The sequence below is a fragment of the Orycteropus afer genome, unplaced genomic scaffold (assembly GCF_000298275.1).
Source record: "Orycteropus afer afer isolate SDZICR_OR568_19922 unplaced genomic scaffold, OryAfe1.0 scaffold00396, whole genome shotgun sequence".
NCBI classification, from domain to species: Eukaryota; Metazoa; Chordata; class Mammalia; order Tubulidentata; family Orycteropodidae; genus Orycteropus; species Orycteropus afer.
Window position 1 is genome coordinate 541,651 of NW_006921983.1, and position 11,337 is coordinate 552,987.

Consider the following 11,337-nt stretch of genomic DNA (forward strand, 5'->3'; position numbering starts at 1 on the left):
GTTTGAACCGCCAGCCTTCTGGTTAGCAGTCAAGTGCTTTAGCCACTATGCTACCAGAGCTCCTATTGGATATATTAGATACATGTATTTTGGTTTGTTGTAGGTTTAGACATATGTACTTCCCTACCCTTCATTTTATTACCAAATGGCAAAATACCTTAAGTTTCTGTATCTACAATAGCCTATTATCTATTGAAAAGGAATATATAAAATAAGATTCAAAAAAATAATGTCCACAGATCTAAAATACTCTCTTCGAGTATTAAAACATACAAAGTATATTAAAGACATCTGCATTTAGTCCTCCAGATAGCAACACAGGCTATTTGGTATCTTTAGTTTCTTGTTTTTACTTATTGCTAATTACAGTTCAGATACCAAAGAGTTTCTAAGACCTATAAAAACCCTCTTTGACATTCCCAGTATGGTTCCAATGGAATTAGAGTATAGAACCAGGAGAGTGGTTGATTTTGGCCTTTAAAACCACGAAGACTTTTTTCTTTAATAGGATTTTTCTTCTGCAGTAGCTTAGGACAGTGTTTACACATGTAATGCCTTATAATTAGCATCTGCCCTACAGTAGATCTAAGTATTGGCTTATTTAAGTGTATATTCACTCACTGCTGTTGACTCAATTCCAACTCATAGCCACCCCCATTAGGTTTCCAAGGCTGTAAATCTTTATGGAAGCTGACTGCCTTATCTTTCTTCCACGGAGTGGTTGGTGGGTTTGAACCATTGACCATTTGGTTAGCAGCCAAATCCCTTAACCACTATACTATCAAAGCTCTTGTTAAGTGCATTACTGGACAGCAAATGATAGGAAACTTTCCTGTTAAGACAAAATGTTCAGCAGATCTTAAAGTAAAACCTCGTAGGATCTGGTGCTCCTTAGTTGTTCTCCAGTGAACCTGAAGTTGTAAACAGAGTCCTGATTCCAAATTTTGCTATGAAATGCCAGGATGGCTTTGTTTTTATGTCCTGTTCTTTGATCAAAAGCATGGCACATACCAAAGGATGGACTGTGCGTTTGAAAGTTCACAGTGGGTTCTGTGTGGTTGTTATTCTCGATGTGACATAAGCCAGTGGAATCACTGCATTAGGCACACTGGTTTTCCCTTTTTCCCTCAAGATTCTTTCAGACTTCTCAATCATCTCCTTGATCTTTTTGTTAGGCCAGGCAAAATAGTGTCTCCTTTAGATTTCCCCGTAGCATCTTCAGAAAGCAATGGGAGTTGGTGTGATTGTGGATACTGCTGCCATGTCCTTCACCCCCACAGAATCATCAGATTAAATTTTCCATTTCCTTGATCCAAAGATTTCAGGTATACCTGTACTGGTTGAACTATGTGTACACTGCCTACTTGGTGGGGTTGCTCTCCATGATGGCCTGTGTCTCCTCCACATTGACTTCGTTGCTGGTAAGCAACTGGTGTAGGATGCTGATCAGAGACAGGCCAGGGTTCGTGGCTTTAGCACCTCAGTCTGCTCTGTCCTGCGTGGAACTGGTGGTGCACGTGTCTCTCACTGGGCAGCTGTGCTTGTGGAGCAAGTCAAAGAGCCAGCTTGCCAAGTTGGCTATAGTTGCCAAGTCGACAGCTATAGATACACAAACAACAAACGCCTCAAACGCTCAAGGGCCAAAATCCCTCTCAAAGATACCAAGCAACACCCCCCTTCCTGCAGCATGATGGGTCTGCACTAGCTAACAGAAGTGCAACACACACAAGTTAAGGCCAAATCGCTGTTGTTTTAATTCTTATAGTAAGGTCTGCCACAGTATTAGCAGCAGTTAATGTGAGAGAGTATTGAAATCACTTTGGAGGCATTACTTAAACTCTTTCAAAGCCCTAGAACACCAAACCATATTATTAGAAGAAAGGAAAGAGTGCCAAAGACAAGGTACAATATCAGAAAACTGGTTTTAGTGATGGATGTGCTGACGGGTTGCTATGGTTGTGGTTATAGTTAATGTGAACCTGTCTCTTGAGTAAACTGAGAAATTACTCTTATCCTGTATTCTCTTCTGCCCTCATCTGGTGACTAAAGAGAATGACATTTTCTCTTTGGAAGTATAAGTGCATAGTTTCAATAACTAAACATCATTTGAAGGATAATCTACAGGATGGGAGTAAACAAAGAAAGATAGGGCTGGCAGCCTGGAAGAGAAAATAGATTTCTGTCCAATAATACAAATGGAATTTCAAACACTAGAAAAGTTACATTGCTGAGAATATATCGAAGAGGGAAGGAGGAATTATTTAAAGATTGGTTATTGAGCTTTTCTCATTAACTTAACAATAGATGAAATCATTGAGAAAGTTCTGCTTTCAATTTTTCTGTCAGAAGAGGGAAAATCTCATATGTTATCAGACTTCTTTCAGAAAAAAAGAGATAGACCCTTTGCTCCCTGGTTTGTGAGTCAATTGCCTGAGTTGCTGGCTTGTGTTAGTGATAGGTTTCAGACCATTTGATTAATGTTTCTAGTGGTGGTCACTTTATAAACTTGGTCAGTACTGTTAAATTTGGAAACTTGATACTTCTTTTCTGTGTAAGGACTTTGTTGTAGAAGTACTGAAGGTCCATTTGTACATGAGGAACTTTTTGGAAAGTGTTTTAGTACTTTTTCTAAAGCTCTGCTAGTCATGTTTACTGATAAAATTTTTATGACTATTAAGCATAGTAGGAACAGTATTTATTTCGTGTACAAGTAAAACTTTTTTGAACCTTTTTGAAGGGATTGATATTTTTCATTATATTCTTCCATTGTAGATCTTTGACTAATGCTTTAAAATCATTAGGATCGTATGTTACCATTAGTTATTTATTTTTTTAGCTAGCATATTTCACTAATACAGAAACCCAGACACACCAAGTAAATAACTCCTTGTCACTGAAACTGCTGTATCTCATGCACTTACTTAGTCTACGTTGTGGTGTGAGCACAGTATCTTCTCAAAAGTAAGTGCTGAGAGCCTCCTTGATGAGCTCTGCTTTTAATTGCAGCATCAAGGGAACCTTCACGTTGCTTCAGAGATAGGTGCACGGAATATTGAATTGTGTCCTTCTATGTTTGTGGTAGTGATATTGCCTCGGAAACCCAAGGAGGGGTTCTTGTGAGTCAGGTCTGACTGGAAGGCACATAACAACAACAATAGCATGCCTGTGGTAATAATCCCATTTGGGACTGGGTTGTCTTTGTTATGTTAATGAGGCAGAATTAACGTAGGGTCTGTTTTCAGTTAGTATCTTTTGAGTTATAAGATATTAAACAAGGAAGTGAGAGAAGCAGAGATGAGGGAAGAGCAATACCAAGTCACATGAAGATCACACAAGAGCAGAAACTCAAAAGAAACGAGGACCTTCCTCCAGAGCTGACAGAGAAAGCCTTCCCCTAGAACTGGCACCCTGAAGTTAGACTTCAAGCCTTCTAAACTATGAGACAATAAATGTCTGTGTCAGAGCCATCCTTTTGTGGTACTTCTGTTGTAGCAGCACTAGAGAACTAACACATAATTTGGTACGGGGAGTGGATGATGCTCCAGCAGACACATTAAAAGGGAGAAGCAGCTTTGGAATTGGATAATGAGGGGAGTCTATAAGTTGCTTAGTAGTAAACGCTTACATCGCCTCGAAGAGACTCTTGGTAGAATTATGGATGTCAAAGGCAATTCTCATGAGGGCTCAGAAGGAACTAAAAGAGCTATAGAGAGAAGCTCTGCCATCTTAGAGAATACATATGGCACCAGCAACAGAATGTTTCTAGAAGTGTGGATGTTAAATATACTTCTGTTGAGGCTTCAAAAGAAAATGATGAGCATGTTGTTGGACATGTTGTGGAAAAGGCAGTGCAGTGGCAAAGGACTTCTCTGAATTATGTTTAAATGTTTGGTGGAAGGAAGAACTTGTAAGTGATAAACTTGGATATTTGGCTGAGGAGATCTCTAAGCAAGATCTTAAAGAACCTGTGTGGTTTCTCCTTGCTACTTATAGTAAAATGTGAGAGCAAAGATACAGACTTAAAAATAAACTGGGCAAAATTAAAACAAAACTTAAAAATTTGAAAATTTTTGTACAAACTAGGGACATATGTTCTAGAATTTTCACCAAAGACATGGCCACACAATATTCTGTTAAAGAAATTAAGCCTGTGACTGGTAGATCTGTCCAACTGCCATAGCAGAAAACCCATTACTTAGGCTGAAGGGACAGAGATAGGACAAATGGGAAGAAAGCTATTTGCCTTTTGGAATTCTACTGGCAGGAAACAGGCCAAAGAAGCTATACCTGTTGTCCTCTTTTAAAAAAAAAAAAAAAGAAGAAGAAGAAAGAAAGGACTATCTCTGGAGCAGCTCAAAACTCAGCAGAACTGTTGGAAGGAGCGTAGGTAGCAGGGCTTCCTTGATTCAAAGGGTAGAGTCATGACTTCCTAGGTTGTAAAGAGTCAGATCTTCACCAACTCAGTTCCAGAGTGTGGGGCTGCCGTTAAAGTGTGCCAAGAGGATAGGGCCATCACCCAAAGCTGACAGATTAGAGCTGCCATATCCAAGGGGCAGAAAAATGGGGCTTCCTCGTCCAAGGTGGTGGGGTCACCATTCAGATGGACTAGGAGAATGGGGCCACCAAAAGCTGAGGGAACAGAGTTCCTGTCCCAGTAGTCCTGGAAGGCAGAGCTGAAGCCCAGGGTCAAGGGCCCTCCACCCAGAATCTAGAGGGCATGGCTAATACCCAGAGTCTGGAGAACAGAGCCATTGCCAAGATGGTATCAAAGGACAGAGGATTATTTTCAAGCCTTGACAGCTAATGTAAATTGTTTCGCTGGGTTTGGATTTGATTGGTGCCTGTTACCCCTTCTTTCCTTCCAGTTTCTTCCATTTGTAATGAAAGTGTCTACCTTGTGTCTGTTCCACCATTATTCTTTGGAAACAGATAACATACATTCTAGATTTCACAAGTTCACAGATGAAGAGGAATTTTTCCCCAGAATGGAATATACCTTAAAGTCTCACCCATATTTGATTTAGATGATTCAGAAGTTGAAATTTTGGGCTTAGAGTGAGTTTAAGACTTTTAGGATGATGTGATTAGTGAATGTGTTTTTCACGTGGCAAGCACATGAATTTTGGGGAGCCAAAGGGTAGAATGTTATGGATTGAATTGTGTCCGCAGAAAATATGTGTTGTGAATCCTAACCTCCATGCCTATGGTTATATTCCCATTTGGGAATGGGTTGTCTTTGTTATGTTAATGAGGCAGGATTCATGTAGGGTATGTCTTAAGTTCTTTTGAGATATAAAAGAGATTAAACAAGCAAGCAGAGATGGAGGAAGAGAGTTGACAGGCCACTTGAAGATTTCCCAGGAGCGGAAGCTCACAAGAGACAAGGAATTTCCTCCAGAGCCAAAAGAATGAGAAAGTCTTCCCCTAGCTACAGCTTCCTAAATTCAAGCTTCTACCCTCCTAAACTATGAAAAGGTGTATTTTGGGACATTTAAGCCATCCACTTGTGGTATTTCTGTTATAGCAGCACTAGGTAACTGAGGCAGATGATAGATTCGGAACTTCATCTGATAGCTCTCTAAGCTCCCCTCTTGCAGGTCCCTCCCCTTTGCACTCCCTCCAGCTTCAGAGGTTCCAATCAGAGTAATCCAATTTTCTAAAATCCTAAATCTTCAGGGAAACAGAAAGTAGTTCCTCTCCTCTTCACAAACGTTTGAGGACCTCTTCCAAATACTTTCTTTTTAAAGGAACTATGCTATTAATTGGAGCTCTGGTAGCATAGTGGCTAAAAGCACTTGACTGCTAACCAGAAGGCTGGCGGTTCAAACCCACCAGCCACTCCTCGGAAGGAAGGTTGGGCAATCCTACTTCCGTAGTGATACTGCCTCGGAAACCCAAGGAGGGGTCGCTATGAGTCGGGGCCGACTCGACGGCACATAACAACAACAACAACAATGCTATTAATTGATCCTTTCTTTTTGTCAATCTTCTTTATAAACTTACTTGATTTCCATTGCAAAGGATGAAAGATGACAGCTTTCTCAGAAGTCCTAAAATTTAAGATGCCTTGGTGCCACTTAGTAATCTCAAACTCTCTCAAGTACAAAACGTGACCATACTGTGCTGATGACTGCCAGAGTACACTGTCCTCACTGGGGCCCAGCTGAATGTATGGAGATCAATTTAATATACAATTAGGAAGTGATTGTACACTTTAGAATATGAATAAGAAGTGAGATTCTCTTAGTAAAGATCCATTTCCTCTGGTTTGATCGATACTGTTTTTTAAAAAGATTAGATAGGGACCCTATTATAAATCACCTGACAGGAAGGCAAGAGAAAGGGACTATAGATCCAAGGGTTAACTGCAACTGAGTCCTACAGATATTTAGAGAGAAGACTGGATGGCTTGTGTGTGAGGCCAGGTTATAGAAGATCTTAAGTACCAGGCTGAGAGGATATAAGTGTTGCTTAGGGGAATGATTTATTGAAGCACTGTGTTTGGATTGATAATCCTGATAGGTAAGAAAAATTTCAGGGAAAGAAATTGATAGAAGGGAAGCAAATTAGGTTGTTTTAGTGATCCAAGTGTCAACCTCATTCACTGCCATCGAGTCAATTCCAACTCATAGCAACCCCTTTTTGGGTTTCCAAGGCGGTAAATATTTATGGAAGTCGATTGCCAAGTCTTTCTTCCATGGAGTGGCTGGTGGGTTTGAACCACCAGCCTTCTGGTTAATAGTCAAATGCCTTAGGCACTAGGCCACCAGAGCTCCTTAAGTGTCAACCTAGACTCTCATTTGTATTGAAGCTAATTTTGTATATTAATTTTTTTTTAATAAAAACATTTACATGATATTAAAATGCCTCTCATTTTCCTCCTCTAGAGTTTACAGATGCTTCCCCAGCAACGGAAAGCCATAGCGAAGTTTAAGGAACCAGCACATGCGTTAGCATTTCAACAGAAATTCCACAGGTAGCCAGTGTATCTTATACCTCTGTGGTTGTGGTGATTCTGGAGTCGGGGGAGGAGGGCCCTACCTGTGGTCGAATTGTCAGAGTAGCACACAACTTTGCATGTATGTGTATGTATGCTTACCAGCATGTTGTTGTTGTTGTTATGTGCCGTCAAGTCGGACCTGACTCATAGCGACCCCTTCTTGGGTTTCTGAGGCGGTATCACTACGGAAGTAGATTGATTGCCTTATCTTCCTTCCGAGGAGTGGCTGGTGGGTTTGAACCGCCAGCCTTCTGGTTAGCAGTCAAGAGCCTTAGGCACTACGCTACTAGAGTAGGATTGTAGAAATACACCAGTAATGCATAAAGGGAAGGAGCTCTTATGGTGTAGCGATTTAAGCATTTGGCTGATAGTCAGGTCAGTGGTTCTAACCCACCAGTTGCTCCACCGAAGAAAGACAAGGCAGTCTGCTTTCGTAAAGATATACAGCATTGGAGACCAATTGGGGGTCACTATGAATCGGAATTGACTTGATGGGAGTGAAGGATTTTCTTTAATCAGGAGCCACCATTCTGCTTTTGTTTTCTTTTACCTTGGTGAATTTGTTGCTGATGCACATTACCTTAATGTTGATTGTTTCTTTACATTTCCACAGGCATATGATAGATTTGTCCCACATAAATGTGGCCCTGATTGTTGAGTGATTTCTGATAGGAGAATTTGACCCTGTGCTATACAAGCACTGTGGAATTTCTCCAAGGAAGCTCCCGGAGCAGAATCCTCAAGAGCTTAGACCTTTCCAGTCACAGCTTTGTATAACTTGTCTTGAGCTGCAGACAACAACAGGATTGACTCAAGAAGAGCTGAACTTACAGGACACAGCAAACTGGAGTTTGGTGTGAGATTTCTTCAAATTCTCTTGTAACCACAAAGAACTACAGTTTGTCATTGTCTTTTGTTTTCAAAGTGCTTACAATGCATGTAGACATTGTTCTTCAAGATCTTACTGTATGATCGATCATTAGATTCAGGAAAGAACATTAATTGCCACAAATTCACAATATTTTTCACAGCAAAGAATATTTGATAATGGTTGCACTTATCTTCAGTGCAGGCTAGAAAACAGTTTTCTTAGCCAAGCTTCACTTGAGTTGTCTTCTCAGAAAGACCTCAAAAAGTCCTTGTGAAAATGTAGAGTAAAATTTGGGTGATTGTTGATTGACATTTGCAAATCCTAGAAAGCCAGGGTATGAGAGGGGTGGTTGGGAGTGGTGCCAATTGAAGTGGCAGATTCTGCTTCTTGTAAATATTTCAAAAGCACCAACTGTGTGTTCCTTATTCCAAGGAACTAGTTCTCTTTCACCAGTATTCCCAACTAAGGTGAAAATACTGGCTTAGGCACCATTGCCATTCTCTCTGGCTTACAGAAGGGACATGTTTCACCCTGTTAGCTTGCAGCCCTTTGACAAAGTTCACTATTGGTAGAGTTCCATATCATACCTATGGGCAAGATTGAGGAACACCCTGAAGGTTTAATACACCTATTTGATTTTTTTGTCCTCTTTTTAAGTACAGCCTAAAGTAGCAGATTTACATCACTGGCTTTGAGATATTTAACATTCTTTAGAAACCTGGTTATCATTGTTGTGATTGTCACCCCCCCCCCTTTTTTTTTTCCCTCTTTTCTTTGTTTTGAAGACCTTGTGAACAAGGGATGTGCTGTCCTTCAGTGGACCTAATAGCAAAGTGATTTTTCTGGCATCTAATTCCTTTTGGAAAATGGATGTGAGGTAATGATTGTCTTACATGATAACATAGCCTAAAATAAAATGTATGTATGTCCTCACTGAAACGGCTTTTAGTAATTCTGGGTGGGTCTCTTTAGGTGAGACACTTATTCTCCATAAAGCAACCTTTAGAAAATTCCATTTTGGGCAAGCATTTCAAAAGGGACTTACTATATTTCTGCTCATGAATGAGTTTCTTTATTTTGGATATATTCAAATGTGGACCTGAGCTATTTGAGCAAATAATACTAGGGCATATTCAGACTTTTTAAGCTTTATTTTATGCTTAAGATCTCATTAACATTATTAATAGAATGAAGGGACATAGGAGCCTGTTATCATTTAATGCATCTAATGAACCCAGTAAGGACCAGTATGTGAGCATGGACACTCTGAAGCAAGTGCACTCCTTCATGGCCTTCAGCCTTCCAAGGGGCCTTAAAGGAGACAGAGTTCATGTGAACTTGTGTCATCTTGTTTTTTCACATTTGAAATTTTATATTACTTTTCAAATTAAGTGACCAAAACAAATACGAAAAACTGAAGGAGGGTATTCCAGACCCTTGTGGGATTTTCTGTGGCATTGATTCTAAAATGACATCATGTGCTTGAGAGTCAGACTAGAAAATGAAAGTGGTGGTGGTAAAGGGATGCTCTTCAAAAGATTTTGGTTCCAGAAAGCTGTAGGTGTTCATAGAACCTTTTCTTTGAAAGTTAATTTCATGCCAACTGGTGACTGGACACCCATGTTCCAAAAAGTCCCTAACTAACGCTTAGAAGATGGTGTTGTATACCAACCAGGCTGTGAGATGCCTCCTATAGTTGCCCTTTATCTGATGGACAAGTTGTCACTGCCCACTTGTTTTTTTAACTATATTCACATATTTTTTAAAACATAGATCCTTTGGCTCAGTCCACCAAGTTCTGCATTGAAACAGAACTTGATAGCCTTTACGCTCTAATAAAGAAAGATCAAAACCACTTAGCATCCACGTTCAACAGTGAGAAGCCTTACACTTAATGAATTTATATTATCAGTGAAGACTTAACAGATGTGATTAAATCAGTTTAGCAAAATTGTACCATTTTCTGAAATAGTTTGAGAGTGCTGTGGCTTTGAAACCAAAAATTTGAATGTTGGCTCTGAAAAGTAGGCATTCAAGCATACTTCTTCTAGTTAGTGGTAACAGAACTAAATACCATTTGGGCACAACTGTTCAAAACAGATTTTGTGACTACTTTAAGTCTGCTTTTGGTATTATCTGGGTATGATACAGTGCTATGGGATTATGTATGTATGTGTCTATAACTGTCTACACACATACATACGTTAAGCTTGCTCTGAAATATAATGTTCTTGATGATCCACAAAGTCGAACTGGGTCTTGAGTAAAACACTGGTTAGGATGATTGAACGCAGACAGTCCAGCCTCTCTGAAAATATATAACTGTTGTAATGGACTCTATTAGTATAGACAATCAAAATAATAAAGGTTTAGCTTCCTTGAAGGAAACTACAGAAGAGGAAAGAAGCAGAATTAGAAAGTGATGTTATTTCCATTTTTGGTGTACTTCTAGCAGATAAATCAGACTACCTTAAGCTGAACCATCTTGGAAGATCTGTTGCAACCATTATCTTTGTTCTTTATTTATCATGCATTTAAAATGAGATGCAAAAGCATTTAACATACTATGTAAATATGGACCTTTTGAAATTAAAATGTTATTGAAAATTCTTTCAATTCAGCAACATCTTAGCTATTTGTTAGTTTTTTGTGTGTGTGTTGTCTTACCAGAGTTTAATGGATACAGTTCCATAATTGTTGATGTGTTTGTGTGTATATTCGATTTTTATAAAGATGGTAGTAAGTCAATACATTAATCCTGATCTGTGTATTATTTGTTCACAAATTCAAGAAGCTTAAAACCAGTAAATAATCAATATATCTCATACGGTAAATACAACAGGTGATTATGTGGAGGCAAGTTATTTTTCTCTTTCTTTTTGCGTTATCTTGTTTTGATTTTGTGCTGTAATATACAAGTTCCCTTAGCTGCTTACCTGAACATAACCCTGCATTATAATTGGTCTGGATACTTTTGTTAAATTAGTATACTGATATTCTTTTAGAGGTGAAATCTCTTTTTTCAAAAGAAATTTTGAGGACCTCCCCCATTTCTGGACAGGTAGCATCCTAAGGGGTGTGGGCCCTTGCCTCCTGGTGCCGAAGTTTATGGGATGGAGTTGGGGTGGGGTAGGGATATTCCATCACAATTATTTTAATTTTTGGTAGTTATTTTCATGATTTGTAAAGGTCTTGGATAAACAATTGCTAAAACATAGTTTTGTAGCATTTCTGAATTGTGACAAAGCTTAGATCCTGTACCCACAGGTCTTTCTTAGACAGCATTTTGCTTAATTATGAAAACAGAAGACTTTGTTACTTAAGGAGGCTGGGTAAGGTTGAAGGGGAGGGTGGACGGGTAGAAGTGGGGAGAGGGGAAAAGAAATTCTAATATAAATGTGGTTAATAAACTTTCTTCTAACACACTGACTCTTAAGGGGAACTCTTCCAATCAAATAGAGAAATA

General features: G+C 39.3%; 1 protein-coding gene across 1 annotated transcript in view; it reads left to right on the plus strand.

The window, feature by feature from the left end:
- Positions 1–7,662, plus strand: part of RBM33 (RNA binding motif protein 33) — a 205,479-nt gene extending 197,817 nt beyond the window's left edge. The window contains exons 20-21 of the mRNA XM_042782629.1: positions 6,888–6,976; positions 7,614–7,662. Coding sequence (XP_042638563.1) covers positions 6,888–6,976; positions 7,614–7,662 — 138 coding nt within the window. The remainder of the gene's footprint in view (positions 1–6,887; positions 6,977–7,613) is intronic.
- The last annotated feature ends 3,675 nt before the right edge of the window (positions 7,663–11,337 follow it).